Here is an 18,240-nt window from a genome sequence, read left to right on the forward strand (position 1 = left end):
ACAAGCATTTCCCCTGTCTCTCTACAGGGGCAGTGTTGGCTGCCAGTTAAGCAGGTCCACAGACAGTTAAGGTCATGGGAATGTGTTGCCATATCAAAGCTCAGAGAGAGAGACAGAGAGAGATCATCATGGGAATAAATGAGCGTCTTGCACACTGTTACAAATATAACAGGGGGAAGGATTACGCAAGAAACCCATGCTTTAGAAAATGGCACAAAACGTAGTAATAAACCAGGTTCAAATGCAAAATTCAAGGGATTCTGTTTATCAAAGTCGTACAATCAAGTGTGAGCGATGGTTTGTAAAAGTGCCGCAGAGCCTCGCACAATGAGGTGTTACAGCTGATTCTCCCGGGATCAAAAGAGACATTTTGATCAGTGCCGAACAGCAAGCGCAGCAAGCCCCCTTTAAAACGATACAACAAAAACAGACAGGGTTACATTTTATTTGTTTATCCGTGTGCAAGTGTGTGAAACGTGAGGAGCAAAACAGCAGGCAATAGTGTTTGTTTTCATAAGATACTAGTGTGTGTGTGTGTTGTGGTACGTTTGTCTGTAAAATTGTGTGCGTGTGAGAGGTGTTGAGAAGCAGACTATCTCCATCCAGCAGCTGCCACAAAGAGGCTTCCCAAAAACAAGCACAGGGCTGTGACAGAGACAGAGCGACCGCAGCCTTCTGGTGGTGTAATAGGAAATTAATTGAGACCATCAATATGGTATTAATCATTAAAGCACAGGTGCTGAGGTGGCACTTTGCTGACTGCTCTACTGTTGGCAGGACTCGCTCTCTCTCTCTCTCTCTCACGCACACACATACACACAGAGAGAGATAGAGTAAAAGTTTGACCTGCTGTTTTGCAAAAATTGTAGGTGGGGACCAGGAGAGATTAGCAGAGACAAAGGAAAGGGAGCGCGTATCCTCCATTAAGACCCCACAGAGACAGTGGAGCAGTGTTGAAACACACAGCAACCCAAGGTCATTCTCCCTTTGCCTTGAAAATTGTTAGTATTGAACTCCTTTGAGCGCCCTCTGATATGGACTAAATAGTGAGCCAGAAATCAAAGGGGGAGGGGGGTGTTTTTGAAAGATTAAATCAGAAGATGTCAGATAAATTTGAGGAAATATTCATCAACTACCTTGGAAGTGATTGTTTATAGCACTTAATACTTTGAGAGGCAATGCACAGCGAGGACACGGGTGCCAGTGTTAATCATCCAGAGGAGAGCCAAATTGCATCAACTACATTAAGCCGTTATGCACAACACGTCTCCAAATTGTTGAAGGTGTCTCGCTGAGATGAATGCTTCTTTTTATGAATAATACATCACGCACCACATGCACAGACGTATACTAAACACACATATATACTAGTCTGTTCACATGTGACCACACATAAACACAGACAAAAAGCACACACAAACGCACACGGCTGTGTGTGTGTGTGTGTCCTTTGTCGAGACAGTGCGGCAGCTGTGCACAGTGGGGTTTGTAGCGCGCGGCGCGAGTTCGACTGGGTGATATTGCGACGCTTTCTTTGGACTCGGTTAAGTCCGGCATCAACTCGCCTGCACAGGCACTTTGCACCAAACCCTCACCACCCCACGTCTGTCAGTGTCACGGTTGAGCTTATGAAATGTTTATGATTCAGGAGCTGTAGATAAGATGGAGATTGATCTGGGTTGAAAGGCAAATAAGACTACCAAAGCTCCGAGTCAGCTGAAAAGGAGGCAAGAGGGAGCAGGAGGGGGGAAAAAAAAAGAAAGAGCGTAAGAGGAGAAAATGCATTAACAGGCCGGGGCCTTGGAGAACGCAGAGTAATAAGTACTTCCCCTACACACTGAATACTGGGGAGAGAATACATAGACACCATCCTGACTCTGTGTGTGTGTGTGTGTGTGATACTTGAGACCTGCGGCCCCTCACGACTGACACTATCTGTATTGTGCCATTCATTCAGGCTATTTTCTGACCAGAATTTATAGGTTTGACTGTAAGTTTTGGTTTGATATGTTAGTGCCAGGAGACAAGGAAAAGCACTGTATGCATGTCATGTTTTCAGGGGAAAACGTGTCCATCAGTGTGACACATTGACACAGTTAAATACTAGCCACTAGCACTGTGTAAAATATCAAACATTCCTTGGGAGAATACAGTGGAAAGTCCTTGCTCTCTGTCCCACGCTCGCGATAACACATCGGCTTTGATTGATGATGTCAAACATTGGACAAAAAGAGGAAATTATGTAATCAAATAGTGCATTTTTCAAAGAAAGGCCAAAGGAATGTGTGTGTGTGTGTGTGTGTGCATGTATTTGTGAGTGTGTGCAGATGGGAGAGATGGAAGGATAAAACTCTTTGATGTATCTCCTGACAGCCAGCTTGCAGGAGGAGAACAGAGCTAAGGCCACCAGAGATTTGGGCCCCGAGTCCTGGGGCCTTTTCTCTCCCTCCCCCTCTCATCCTGCCCTCCCCTCCCTCTTCTGATCAATACAGGGTGCTAATCACTGAGGACAGTATGATAGCGCCCTTTCTCTCTCATCTCCCCTCTCATTTTTATTTTCTCTCTTCTGCTGGTTTTACAACCTCTGCTTCTGTCCTGCTAATGTCACCCACCATAAATTACACAGACTTGCTCTTCCTCTCCCTCTCACACGCTCACTCACTGTGTATGTGTGTGTGTGTGTGTGTGTGTCCAGGTGTCCATATGTATCCATATCTTTGCGTGTGTTAGCCAAACACATTCTCCCAAGTGTTTTAGTGCATATTTACAAAATGGAGTCAGCTAGAGTCTCTGTAAATACGCGAACGGGCTTATATACAAGGCTGTTAAAATGTGTGCATGTGTCTGTGTACAACAAGATAAGGTAATATCCTTGAAAAAAGCAACAGCAACATAAACCCCAGTGAATGATGAGCAGCATGCATTAACTTGAATAATAACACATCCCTTCATTTTGGTGGCTTTATACCAGTTATCTAATTGCCCGTGTCTTTTTTTCTCTCTCTCTCTCTCTCTCTCTCTCTTTAATAAACTAATGAATGTGGCTGACTGACTGGGTTGAAGCTTGGAATCATATAGGCAGCAATAAGTAGCACTGCTTTAAACCCCAAACTGCATCAGAACAGCTGAATAATTTGTAGGAGAAATAATTACGGGGCAGAAGAGCAGGCATCAATCCTAGAACACCGACAGTGCCCTCGCTGGAAACTACCTCACCCATAAGCCAAGGCTCCATTAGGTATTGTCTGGGGCCTACAGGCTAATTTGTTTGCATCAATAATACATTCAAAGGATTTATCTAACTTGCAAATGAGTGTTCATTTAGAGGCTGGGAGGAGAGCAGGCAGCAGGAGAGAAGGTGTAAAAGGCTGAAACAGCTGGTTGGGGCTATCTGGGGCACAGTTAACCCTTTGCTCTGCAGCAGGATGATTGTCCATATCAACGATTACGTTAATAGTATGGTTCTTGAGTCTGACATGCTTGGACGTCAGCCAGCGTTTGTGTAGGGCAGAGACCAGGCCGAGGTCCTCGGGACCAACCTTTGGAAAGGCATCAAAACTGAAGCAGAAAGCCACGGCGCATTACCTGATGCGGCGACGACTCTCTGATCATATGCCAGGTGACAAATTGACAAAGAGAAGTGCACGCATGTGTTTCGGTTAGAGGACGCAGATGTGACAGCTGTGAGACCTTGTGAGCCGTCCTCTGGGGACGCTGGGATCCTGAACACCCCCTTTGATCTCTGTACTATGATATCTCCCACAGGTGAGAAGGACGCTCAAAGCCAGAGAAAGAGAGAGCGGGGGGGATGGAGTGTGAGGGAGAGAGACAGCAACAAAAAAAAAAGGAAGAGGAGGAAGGAAGCTGGCCATGAACATATGCTGCCACTCTGTGTGTGCCAAGCCCCACTGGCTCAGGCAAACCACGCATACGTTGCACTGCTGTTGCTGCTGCTGTTGCCACTCCAGTCCTCTCCAACACCAACACCATGGCACTACTTAGTCAAACAAAGCTGGGGAGATGAATCTGGGAAGAGAACTGGGGTCTCCTCAGTTTTCAGGACTGCCAGAGCATGACTGCTTGGCTCTCAGCTGTTGGCACTCCTTAAATTGTGACACAAGATAGAGTTTCATCATGTCTTCGTCGGAGAGACGCTTCCATTTTGAGTCACACGGATAAGAGAAGCTAAAAAATGTGAATTTGTTAATGCCAGGCGTTAAAAGCAATACAGAAGGACAGGGAAAACAAAATCTATTTTTAGTATTTTGTTCTGTAATCAATTCTAAATGCAGTGAAATACATTTCCACTCTTTCAAAGGGTCATCGGTCCTATACGTGCTCACAGAAGTTTACGTTTGGATGTTTATTGACACTCACTCTGACGTGTGTAATTCTTCAGTGACATTCTGCAGTTACACATCATTACATTTTACATACAGGGCCCGAGGAGAGGGATAGGGCACTTTAGGGGTCAGTGGTTAAGGCTTTGGATTAAATTAAAGTTAAGGGTTATGGCTAAGGTTAAGGCAAATCTCCAGGAAATGAAGTGACCCAGGACAACAATGTTGAAGTCCATTCACAAGATTTATTTGGGGATACAGTTTGTTACCAAATTGGTAACAACATGAATCTCTTGTTTGGGTCAGTGATTAATGTTACAGGGTTAGGGTGCGTGTACCGTAAATTAATGCAAGTCTATGTGCTGTTCCACAAAGGTGACCTCACAGTGTGTGTGTGTGTGTGTGTGTGTGTGTGCGTGTCAAACAAGGACAAGGTACTGCGATGTTTGATGTACTGAGCACCTGAAGGTATCATTAACACTGACAGGCTAGAAGGTTCAATTCACTTTTCATTGCTTAAACATTTTATAAGCACCAAATTTAAAATTCAACGAAAGGTCAGACTAATATTTTTTATACAATGCTTAATACGATGTTGAAGTTATATCATTGATGTATTAAACATTTTCACATAATAAGGGCCTTCCACTTCTCCAACTGCTGCAACGTGGCTATAGGGGGTTACGCAAAATAATGATGACTTAACACGTATTTGATTTTACTGGGCTGTAAAAGAGAAAAAGAGACTGCGGAGGGAGATGTGGATCTTGGGGACACGTGTGAACATGGCTTCGACAAAACTAAGTCGATTCAAATTCAAAATAAATAGAAATCGTTAGAAATAGAAATCAAATTGACAGCTCATTTTGCAGTTTCCTCTCCGCTCTTTAGCCTCCTCATACTACTCCTCTTCCACGGGAACGAATGGGGTCAGTATCATCACATAAACATTATATTGTGCCCCCCCCCCCCCCCCCCCCCACCCCCACTTCCCTTTCTCAGTGAATGGATGCTGAGCACTGGTGCATATCTACGCAGGGATGGCAAGGGCACAGAGGAGAGAAAATCAATACTATATCTCACCTCTAAGCACAATCCCAACCAAAAGCAGCTGGAGTTTGCAGGTTGCTCCATAAACTGGACGGCTTCATCTGGCCGGTCGCTGTGTCAGTGGATTGCTACAGTAATGCACTACAGCACAATGGCCAAGGCCAGAGCCTGCCAGACACAGAGGTATACACGCGCACACGCAACACACACACACGGAGACAAACTGCACACTAACAGTAGCTGGGGAATAGCAACAGCAATGAGAAAAACTCTCATGAGGCGGGAACAGGGCTGACAAACACACCATTCCCCCTTCACGCGCAAGGAAATGCACCTCTGGACCATTTGGTCAAACCTCACCGTGGACTCACACACGTTTACACCCAAAAATACCAGCACACTGATACACATATACAGACACACACACACACACTCCCGTTGGCAATACACAGACGAGGGCCCTAAAAATACTTGCTCTAAAAATAGCAGGCGGGAAGCGGGAAACAGGACTGAGGCTATTATTATTACGCACACGTCCTGCCTGGTCCCACCAAGGCAAGGGAAGAGACTAATGATTTTCCTGGTGCAAGCAATTAAAAAACTATTTGTCACCTGCCAGGCTGCATATGACGTTGGGGGCCTTGGCAGAGGACTACAGACTAAATCCACATATGCACAAACTGTACACAGAGAAAAGGGTGCGATGCAATACAAGTGGTCCAAAGGCAGAAATGGTGCGTACGAAACAGGCGAGCGTGGACGGAGAGAGGCAAAAGAGGGAAAATTAAGTAAGAATGGAGGAAATGTTGATTTGGATAGACGAACAGAGAGGGTAAATGGCTGATTTGCCCGGACAGGTTAATACCAATCCAGACAGCACCTCAGACAGCACACTGCCATCAGGAAGTCATGTAATATTTAGAATCCCGCCAATGAAAGTCATTCCCCTGCTGCTGCGCTCCTGGCTAAAATAGATATGTATATTTCCCCTTGTACCCTCAACCTCCCTCACCTGCCTGTGAGAACAGGAACAGAGTGGCTCCAGCATTCTAACATCCCTGATTGTCTCTCTATCCCTGCGTCTCCTGGGCTGCGTTCCCCGGAGAACAGCCGGAAACATTCAGCTTTTATACACTGGTTCTTTACAAATGATCTGCTGCAACCCCTGCTGAATTTGTCTAAAGTTTTATTTTGTTTTTTTAAAGGAATTTATTACACCAAGAGGGAAAAAAAAAAAGAAAAATCACATGGAAAATCAACATTTTAATATAATTTAATGACTCCCAATTCTTTGCTTTGCTACAGTTTCTGTAATAAGCGGTAAACACTGCAGAGAGATGAGGAACTGGTTGTCAAATCTGAGTTATCCGAGATGGTCAGTGAGAAGTAGTTTTCTTTTTTTCTTTTTTTTAGAGTTGGGGAGGGTTAGGATGCCATTTAGGGAGCTATCATCGGGCTGAATAAAGCCTCCTACTATTTCTGAAGCATCGTCTACTGATGCTGCTACAGGAGGCCAATATTGGGCTCTGGGGCAATGGGAGACATCCTATATACAATGGAAAGGGGCAGTAAACAATATGAAGACAACCATTATGCCTCCCTTGCACTACGTAGCCCTATCCACATCCAGCTTCAAGCATACACTCGGCTGCAGTAATTTATGAGGCAGCTCGTTAATGTCGGGTGATTTGCGCTGCTCGTTTGCTCCCGCTCATCTCTTACCAAATGATATCATCTTCTGCCTCTAATCGTCTACCTCTAATCCCCCATTCTCAAAGCACCTCCACCCGATCCACCACCTCCTGCCATTCTACCGCTCCTAACCTTCCCCATTTTGCTGTTTCTCCTCTCTCCTCCCCCTCTGCCCTCCTCCACTCAATCTCCATGTCTTGTCAGATTTGCGTGGGTGAGGTTTGAGATGTTGGGGAGCAGACAGAGATAGGAGCCGAGCCATCCCACAGAGGGGTGTGTGTGTGTGTGTGTTTGTGTGTGCGTGTGTGTGCATGTGTGTTCAATATGACATCTATCGAGATCAAAAAAAGACTAAAAGAAGTCTGGTTTGACTCTGAAGGCTTTATGTGCCCTTGTAGTTACTTTTTCCACTGCCCCCTACTGAGAGAGAATGAGAGCAAGCCAAAAAAAAGAGAAAGATTTTCTTTCAAAACTTGCAGAGGGGAGAAAGCTCAGCAGTCCTGGGGAGACACAGTGGCAGAGAGAAATACAGACAGAATGGTGGGATGAGGAATAGGGGTTAGACCGTAACAGAAGGCAGAGGAGAACTGAAATGAAAAGGAGGACATGAGGGAAGACACAGATGAAAACAAAGTTCATAATGGGGAGTGTTATTGACAATTAGGCAAAAAAAATGCCATTGTTTTTATTCATAATAAGATCCCAGAACATTCCTATTGACTTCGACGAGTAAACTGATTCGACCACACTGGCCCGACAATTTGTCTTTATATTATACATTTGCCACAAACAGACTTTAGTCTCTTCATCTCTCTCTAACCCACAGAGAAATCAAGCGGCCTCAGACCAGATGCAGCTAACGCCCTCAAATAGACAGATTTTCACGATGAAAATTGCCAATTATAGAAATTGCAATCAGAGCTGTTGGTGTGTATATGTTGATAAGTCGTAGATGGTTAAAGGGGAATTGAGATCAATATCTGAATGGATGCAGAGTGAATGACTCTGGGCTGATATTAGTGGGGCTCTCATGCCCACTTCCCCTTTGCTCCTCTCCTCCTGTCCTGAACACCGCACACTTCCCTCTTTACCCCTATCCTTTCCTTCCTTGTCTCATCCTTACCTCTATGACATGTTCAAGTGATTGTGTTGGGAAGTCTGTTCTCATCCACATCTAATTGGGGCTCAGAGGAGTAATCAGGGCAGGACAAATCGGACAGTTCTGGTCATTAGCTGTGACCAGTGTTCTCTGGGCTGCTGGGAGATGCATGCACTCTACTGCTTTCACGCCTGAGTCTGACACGACTGGAGACTGGCACAGCATGGGTATTGTCTAGAAGGGGGGGGGGGGGGGGGGGGGTTACAAAATAGGAAATAACAATAATAATAATAATAATCATCACTATAAAAAAATGTCTAAAAATTCTCAGTGCCGTCTTATTTAACAGAATGACACAATTGTTTGTGCCTGAAAGTTTTATTATGTTTCTCTCGAGATCCCAGACTGAACCTGAGAAACGTTGACCAGCAGCAGGACAAACAGTGGCAGCTCACTTTACCAACTCGAATAGATGAGCAATGAACAGCTGCAGTTAAATGATACTCTATTTCTTATCAGTCCAGACAACTCACACATCCTGTTGTCATTGATGTGTTTCGTTTGTTCTCATCTTTAGCAAAGGTTATAGTTTTGTTTTCCCTCAGTATTTTCCTGGGTGCCGTTATTAAATTAAATTCTAGCATCGCGACAGCACTGTCTACAGCCACTCCCGTAGTAAACAGAAAGAAGCATAGCCAGTTACACAATGCATAGTAATTATGTTAGCAACTTATACAGAAAAGGCATTAAAAAGCTACAAAAGAGTTCAACACAGAAGGTGATAGAAAATCAGGATGGCACAATATTCTCTCCGCATTCACACGACTATATTAGCAGAAATCTGAAAATGTCTGGTTGTCTGTTCTGTTTCGAGCTGGCCGAAGAAAAAATAGCAGGAAGAGTAAAAAAACGTATAGAAAATTGGTGTCAATAATAATCTTGAAAGTCAGACAATGTAAACCCGTAGGTGCTTGCTCCTGCTAAAAGTGGGGTGCATAACTCTGGAGCGAGATGAATGTCAATTTGTCGCACCGGCAGAGCCTTAACCTTTCAGGATAACTGAATTATTTAAGCACCACATACCTGTTGTGGGCCTCTGTTTCTCCATCTGGGCTTCGACTGGTTAGGAGGCTGCAGTCTATGGCCACGCGCAGCTCTTTGGCCGCAGAGTGAAAATGGCAAGACAAATGCGGCGGGGGATTTGTGATAATTGGCCGTGCTGGTGGGCTAGGCGGCGGGCCTAGAGAAAAGGTCGCAGGCACTAAGGAACGGATCAGTCTGCCAGAAGGAGAAGAGGCTATGCATGTCTCTGGGGTTTTAGCTCAACTTCCCTCGCTTTTCATTGTACATGGAGAGAGAGAGAGAGAGAGAGAGTGCTCCAGCACGGGCCATTAATTAAGCACCAAAGTAACCTTCAATTTATTTAGAGGTCACAAGCTTCCGGTGTTGAGTTTTGGGCGCAGACCAACTCAAAAGCTAACGCCACATTTACTCTTTGAGAGGGGAAAAAAGAGGGTGGCGTGTCTGAATGTGCACGTGAAGAGTGGACAGAGTGGAGTTAATGTCAGATGAACTGTATCTGTGTGACACACATGGTGAGGAGAATGGAAGGAGATGAGGGGAGCCATGGGGACATGGCTCACACCCCGACATGCTCGTGAAACAGCTGTTCTCCTCATGGCAGGGGGGGGGGGGGGGGGTTTGGGCAGCATGCTGCCGAGAGCACCACGGTCTCCCACCATAGCACAGAAACAGAATGCCACCGCCTCACACACACATATACAAACACTCACACAACGAAGACAACCGCGTGTACACACTAAAAAAAAAGTACAAATACACACTCACATTGCATATACAGCAACCATTCCCCCTGCCAGTCTGGAGTTGAGGTTTTGACTTCAACAGTAATGTCAGGTGGTGGAGTCAAATTCACATGCTACAAATCTGATCTCATACTCTGTAGAGGTGCATTTCCATTTGATACAAACAACAGCCTGCATAGCTAAAGGCAATTATATTTCTACTGCCTCCGTTTGCCCTGAGGTTGTAGACAGCCAGTCAAAACCTCACCAGGTTTTCCTGCCTCTCTACCCTCTCAGTGAAATCAACAGAACGCTGCCCAGGCTCATCCATGATTTATCTCGGTGAAATATTCATTATGTAGCCTTGCATAGTCTGGACGTATCTGATGTGAATCTAGACCTGACAGCTCTGCTCCATCATCACACATCACCTGCGCCACTCTGAATCCGGCACCTGTCTCCCAGTGCTCAACACAGAAGCAACTAAACTGATCCGAATGAATAGAGGCCTCTGGTAGATATAAAGAATCCATCTGTCTGCCTTTTGCCTGCGGGCATGTTCGCTCTGGGTCTGCAGCTACTGTATCCTGCTTGCACACCGACCTGAGACGGATCATCACAGGGAAGGAGCTGCTCAACTTTTCCCATTCAATTAGCTTGAGATAAAGAGGAGCAGGGCTGATCCTGTGGAGGAGTGAGACATGATGAGTACATGTGTTTGGCCCGGCACATGAGCCGCTGACAGCACTGACCAGGTGTATCGACCTTTGGAGATCGGCGAGCTTGTTATGAGGGCTGAATAGTATGGCAGTTCAAAGTTACTGGGCGGTATTTGATAAATCAGCACAGGAATAAAAATCGCCTTTGCTAAGGTGAACAGTTAAAAGGCTTTCAGCACCACGGACAGCACTTCACAGCCTCCTGCACTGAGTTCTGTTTAAACACAGAGTTATCACTCTGCTAGGTAACCCTTGAATAATTCCGTGAATTAAAATGGCTGAAATAGTGCGTTAATAGTAGCCGAATGATCACAGGGACAACAGTTACAACTCATTTCCCGACATGACACTAATTCAAGTGCTTCCATCGTCATTATACTCCAAAGGACTGATGTTATAACAAAAAAAAAAAAAGTAACAGCAACGAATGGCGTTATTAATAATGTATTCATGTGAGACCAAGACTGGAGCAAAGTGGCCCAAGCTGAGGAAGGTAAGAGGGAGAAAGTGATAGCTGTGAAGAAACAAGGTCGTCAGCATTCCCTCCTGCCTTACTAGTCATTTCATTATCTCATCCCTCTCTCCTGCTCTTTAAAGTAGGAAAACGAGGGAGAAGCTATTGACCCCTCTCTGCGTTTGTGGCAGGAAGCAGGACAAATGAAGTTCCCCCTCAGACCCCCCTCCGCATTAATATCATAATCATCCCCACCTCTTTGCCCGTGTCAGCCGGCACACACTCCACTGTCTGATTTGATGGAGTGGTGCGAGCGGGGAATTACATTCGATTAGCACTAAACAAGAAAAGGGGACATGAAGCGATACGATCAATCAGTGCCACCAGGACAGGCAAGATTCCGCGCATCGATGAATCCGTGTCTGTCTGACTGTGTGTCTCTCATAACAGCTTGTGGCTGGGAAAGGCTGTGCATAGTATGACACTCATACAGGTATACACTTTTATGGCTGGTTCTGCACACTCCAGCTGTAACTGACAGCGTTTAAAGAGCAGATACATAAAGTAAGGATGTTTACGACGGCTTGGGGACTGTGAGTATGGTTTTCGTTGGCAGTATTTAAAGTATACCAGAATTAGACACAGAGCTCCTTTTTTTTTATTATTATTATTTTTTTATTTTATTTTATTTTACCAGAACCACTGAAAGAGAACTTATTTTTTTCTTGAGTGACAAACCACACAGTCTGCTCTGGGCAGCTCTGTGTCTCAGCAGCAATTTGGATTCATTGTTTGCAACCTCAGATAACCGTTGTGGTACTTTTCTCCAGCCCCAGCCATTTGAGGGGATGGACCAGACATTTTAAAGTGGTCTAATGCCACAGAGAGGTGGAGGTAGTGTGGCAGGGACGAGCGGATTGAGAGTGAGAGGTGAAAAGAACAAAAAGAAAAGTGAGACGACCCCCCTCGCAGGTCTTCATTCCCGTCCCCTGTCTCATTACCAGGGCTTTGACTCAATAAAGAGTGGATAAAGAGTGGATAAAGAGGCACACGTCCACTGGCTGACACCCCCCCTCCTTAAAAGACCTTTCACCAACCCCACTCTCCCTCTCTGTCTATTTTGTTTCATGATTTCTTTTCTCACGGGTTCACACACACACACACACACACACACACACACACAATACACACTACTGTCCCTCTTCTCCATATTCTGCTGAAGTTTTTTTTCCCCTTCAAATCCTGAAATCTATCTTTCTTTCCAGCTCTCCCTTGAGAGTGTTTTTTTTTTTTTTTTAGCCTAACTTTTTAAAAGTTGTGTCCATCTTACTCTTCCTCCCAGTCTCAGTCTGTCTCTTCCCCTCTACCCTCTCTGTCCTCTGTGTTCCCTCCCCGTCAGTGCTGTGTAATAGGAGTTATTTTCATCCCTGTCTCTCCGCGACTGTGGCTGCTGGATGGCTGAATATTTACATTTTTCACTCACTGGTGACCTTTTCCTGTTGCCGCTCTGGGAGCTCCAGTCTCCTTGCTGCACTGCTGTTGATAGACTACTGCCTGAAAATCTCATATGGACACAGCAAATGGTACACAGGGAGTCAGGACAGCGAGTTCAGAGACTGAACAAAGGTGGAGAAAGAGAGCGAGGGAGACAAAGACCGCTGCTACAGGGCTCACTGGCAATTGTCCGACTGGAAATATTTTTGGGACACAGGTGCGGGAGGTTTATCTGCATGTGGAGTGATACGGACTGAAGTGGTGTAATCTTTTACCTCTTGTGTGATTGCAGTGATTGGGAGTGTGGCTTCCTGTCAGCACAGATGGCCCGTAATAAAGTCCAAGAATTCAATAACCAGTTGTTCTCTGCAGTAACAGGAAAGTAAAGCCAGGGAACTCCTCAAAGTTTGATGAGTGCTTATGTGTGTGTGTGTGTGTGTGTGTGTGTATAGCTGACAGCTGTACTGTAGTTTTCAAAAAGTTACTCAGTGTGACCCCGGCTCGCTGTGTTAGTCACTCTACAGTGTGAACATGTGTTTCTGAATGTCAGCATTTGTTTTTGTGTTGTTGTGTGTGACCTGATCATCCCTGTAAATATGGCTATGCTTCATCTATCATGCTTGTTTTGGCCTGAATTTGGGTTCAGCTAAGGCTATGGGGTTCCAGTATAATATTATATAATATAATACACTCTTTGTGTTGTTAACAAGGACAAACTGTGGGAACACAAAATAATTTCAGCTGGTGCACAGGGAATATTTCCCCACTTTGTATGGACCGAAAGAATTATTACATGTTGCAGTGTGTAAGATTTAGGAGGGTTTATTGAAAGAAATTGCACACACTATTCACAAGAATGTTTAAGTGTATAATCACTCTTAAAATAAAACTCATTTGGTTTTTGTTGCCTTAGAATATGGAGCCAGTGTCTTACATTTATTGCACTCCCTGATTCTTACACACTGGACATTTGAGTAATGTAAAAAAGGCAGACTTCACTATTCTTTAACCCTATTATACTGAGCGTATCGTTGACACCGACGTTTCCAACGATTTCTGAAAGCTGAGGAGTTGCACGTTAAAGCCAATGTGTGGTTATTACGGTAAATTCACTCTCGCTCTGTTTCAGGAAGCTGGAGAATCACTGTCTTTGTTGCCAGAGTGGAGAGAGTACACGTGTACATAGTTGAGACAAAAGACTCAAAACATTTTGTTTTATACTGTTAAAATTTCAAATTTAACATGCAAAATCTGTTCTTCACGTACAACTGCACTGTTTTTCTTCATTTTAAATCGTTAAAAGACTTTAACATGCAGTAAATTGTAAATAACTGCCAGATATTGGAAGTTATTCTAGTTAAAGGACATTCTCGGGTCATTTTATGGTTAAATTATGCAAAACAAAAGTCCTGACGGACATTTTGGACATTGGGTTAGATGTTAAAGGGTTAAAGGAGCTCCTAATGCCACCACACCACCAGTCCAGAAAATCCCCACTTTCCTAGCAGATTGCAAAGAGAGGCGGGTTAAGGACAATATGCTCCCTTAACAAACATAACAAGTACAAATGGCATTGTGTCTTATGTTATTTTCAGATACACATGGATATATTCCATAAGCCCTTATTTCGCTGTTTTTCTTACTTCCACTTCTTAACAAATATGCTGCATCTCCATTGGTTCAGAAAATATATTTAAGTGTAAGTCACCCCAGTGGCTTCGCCGACTTAACTGCGACGAGACGGGAAGGGACATGCTTTTGTCTGCCTGTGTCGTTGTTACTGCATGTGACACACACTCACAGCGCCGACAGAGAGCGAGAGACGAATAAACTGTTGTTGTCTAAAAAGCTTTTGTTTGCTGTGGGAACACTCTAATTATTTTGATTAGAATTTAAGCATCGCTGACGCCAAGTCTTTTCCTCTGCTGTCCTTTTTCCTACCACAGTGCTCTCTTCTTCCACTCACAGACACTGCAAGAGCACGCTTCTGGTTTTGTTAAGTACAGCAGAGATTTTTGTGACTCAACAATTTAATAAAGACAAACCGAACGGCAGCAGAAAGAAGTGCATTCCTAATATGTGTCTTTTTTCTCTCTCTCTTCACTGTATTCAAGATAGATAGATAGATAGATAGATAGACATATAGACAGACAGAAAGTCTCTTGTTCTTTGTGTGTGCATGCTTTATGCTCCCTTAGTATAGTGCGCGTGAATGGTTGCACATATCACACACCTTCCAGCGATAATGGCTGCCATGCTAAACGAGAATGATGAGATGTATTGGGGAGGTGATCAAAGGACTGCTATTTACAACCACTCTCAGCCTGCGGACTTGACGACCCACTGTAAGCACACTATACTGTACAGGGAACCTCTTCCATCATGCTTTTACTGCCCATCACTGCAGCTGTTAGACAGGGGAGATGGCAAAGCTTTTAGCAGACTGAGATACGGTCCTCCTGCTGGACGGCGAGGATGGGCAAACGCCATCAGGAGAGTGAATGACGGAGAAAGATAAGGGAAATGGAGGCTGAGGAGAGAAAGGAGAAGAAAGAGAGAGGTGGTAGGGGGAACGGCTGATGTCTGCCTGCTGGCTGTCAAAAAAAAGTGCTCTGGTTAAATGGAAACTGATATCATTGCAACTCATTCAAGTTCTCGTGGATAGGCCGGGGGAGTTTGAGAGTGCAACTGTAGTGCGGTGAACTGAGGGGAGCGAAAAAGAGGAATTCTTACCTGGAGCAGCCAGTAGCACCGGCGGTGGAAGGTGGGGATGATGGAGGAGTGGACGTAGCAGCCGTAGAGACACTGGAGGAAAGGGAGAGTGTGGAGGAGGAGGAGGAGAGAAAGGAGGACAGAAAGAGATAAGATATTACACGACCATAAAGTGCAGAAAATAGGCTGACCTCTCCGCTGACCATGACAGCTGTGACCTTTCACCCCTGACCCTATACTCCCACATGCGCACGCTGGCAGATGGTCAAGCTATTGTTCTTGAAACAAAGACAGAAACCTGGAGGGACATAATGAATTTAGTTAACCAGTGAACACCTCAGCACTCTACCAGCATCACCATATGACTCCTTCCTTCCTTCCTTCCTTCCTTTCCTACTCCACTTTTATTCTGTCCTGTCTGGAGAGAGCCCCTGACAGAATGATTCAGGTGCTTCTTGTTCCAGCCCCCCCCCCCCCCCCCCCCCCCCCACCAACACACAGGGCACCCCAGCACATAACTAGAGCACAGTGTTATTAATATCCTTATCGTAAACAGATAATACTGTGCCTGGGGGCTCGTTACCGTGGAGAGCGCTAGGCAGGGCTGATAACGCCTTGCGGTATCTAGCAAAGAGGCCAGGAGACATTTTTCACCAGCAAGTTGCAGGAGGAAAAAAAAAAATGCATCGAAGAACGGCATAGAGAGGATGAGGAGAAAGGCAGCACTTATCCTGCCTCCTGTCCTCTCGTCTCCTCAATCCTTCTGTGGAAAAACCACGGCCGCAGCTCCCAGGTGACCCAGAGGGATGTCTAGCCTGCTTTTGCTTGTTTACAGCAGCAGAATGAGTCCACACTACAGCAATTGACTCTCCCCTACCCCCTTTACCAGCGAAGAAATACTAGAAAAATGACTCCTAAGTCAGGAGGCTTGGCTCTTACAGGAATAAATAAAACATGCAGGTCTTAAATCCCCTCCATGAAGGTAAAATTGAAAATTGGTTGTGGTGAAACCACAGCTAATATTGCACATATCCTGTCAGTAAGAGAGGGCACACACATGCAATGAACGCATATTATGGTAAATCTTCTTTAAGTGTTGCTTTTCTAGTCTTGATCACCACTTCGAGTGCTTTTAGCCTCATCCACAGGGAAACATTCATAAAAAAAGTGAAACAAAACATTGTTTCAAGAAATGTCCTCATCCACACAAAACCTTCAAAATGAAATACATCAAAAAGATGTTTGAGCGTGCACATAAAGCATGTACTAACCCGCTTTATTCAAATAGGTGGATGATACAATGATGCCAGGGGGTCTGAGGAAAAAAAAGTTATCGTGACGCGACTCGACCAAACTATCTCCAAACACATGGACGACAGCGAACGCAAGAGCAAGAGAGAGGCGTGAATATGACATCTTTGTTTTACCAAAAGTAGTGCATTGGTTGTGCAAGGGTGGCGTTTTGAGATTTCCCCCACTCTGGGACCCATTTTCCAATAATAGCATTTCAGTGCTACCCAAAAAGCCGGTACAGTGTGGATAAAAGTCAATATGACAAAATACTAGAGCGGATTCTCTTGAACTCGTTTACTTTCATAGACTGTATATAAAACCTGACACAAAACAAAAGAAAGCCTATTAATGGTCTTGATTGCTACTTTTAGCTCTACTTTGTTCTTCTACAATAAAACATCATGTCAAATTTGTAAAATACGTTCCCACTGAAAGGAAACTAGACGATATGATGGCACATGTGAGTGGACACCAGTGTGATTGGCAGCCTGGTTGCAGTTTGTTTATGAATTTCCAGGTTGTCATGGTCAAATTAAGAATCCCGAGGCTTCAAAAATGTCCATTTTTTATACACAGTCTGTGTTTACACTACAGATTTGCTAATTTATTCATTTACTCACACAGCCCTTTTTCTATCATACCTGTTCCCATAGTGTCAAGAGCAACTTTAACTATCTTGCTCATGTAGACCAGTGAAGCTGGGGCTCACACCCCAGTCTTCAAGCTGGAAGATGACCCCACCACGGGGGCTCATGGCCACCCATGTTAGTCCACCCCGTGTGGAGATGTTGGGTTCCACTGCTTGGAGGACAATGTGATTAACGGGCACATTTGCTTGTGTGTGTGTGTAATATGTGCTCGCCTAGTTTATTTCAACCTACTTAAAAATGAAGGGGCCTGCAGAAGAAGTCAGTGTGTACAAACACCCATTTAGCAACATCAGCTGTCTAATTAATTATACCGGAGCACCACGGCACGGCTACACGGCTGGGCACATGGTGAGAGACACATTACACAGCGTAAAAACAAACACACACATTACACACGTGTACGAATCACACGAGTGTTCCCGAGTGCGCTTCATGTATGCACACATGCTGCACACATCCTATGACCAATTCACAAAAACAATCCTCCAGGTGTTTCATTGTTCCAATCACGCCTGTTGTGGACTGATTCCAATACTACTGAACTCTGTATGTAAGGGTTTGTGATAGTGAAGGCGCACAGACTTCCACCTCTTCTTCCTTTTTTTTCCACTGAACTCTCATCCATTATAGCTGTCTGAAATAGGATGTGCGCCTCTGCCCACCCCCACAGCTCTGTTATCCATTACTCCACGCTCGCAGCGGCCAGACACTTCCTCCCACTCCCACAGTGCATTGAACATCACATTACTACAGTCACTACAACTGCTATCGGCTCACACATTTCTACTGTGCAGTTTAGTGAGTATTTTCTTTATCAGAACCATTACTTTACACCCTTTTCGGGGTCTGGTCCTGATGCAATATTACATTACATTTGTATATGAGGCGCTGAAATGTGTCTGCTTTTCCCGACAGTCACGTGTTACAATGCT

General features: G+C 44.7%; 1 protein-coding gene across 8 annotated transcripts in view; it reads right to left on the reverse strand.

Moving 5' to 3' along the window:
• Positions 1-18,240, reverse strand: part of camta1a (calmodulin binding transcription activator 1a) — a 290,667-nt gene that overhangs the window by 46,350 nt on the left and 226,077 nt on the right. For all 8 annotated transcript variants that reach the window (XM_058642630.1, XM_058642627.1, XM_058642623.1 and 5 more), the window contains one exon: positions 15,387-15,458. In XM_058642630.1, the coding sequence (XP_058498613.1) occupies positions 15,387-15,458 (72 nt within the window). The remainder of the gene's footprint in view (positions 1-15,386; positions 15,459-18,240) is intronic.

Source organism: Solea solea, chromosome 11, assembly GCF_958295425.1.
Source record: "Solea solea chromosome 11, fSolSol10.1, whole genome shotgun sequence".
Taxonomy (NCBI): domain Eukaryota; kingdom Metazoa; phylum Chordata; class Actinopteri; order Pleuronectiformes; family Soleidae; genus Solea; species Solea solea.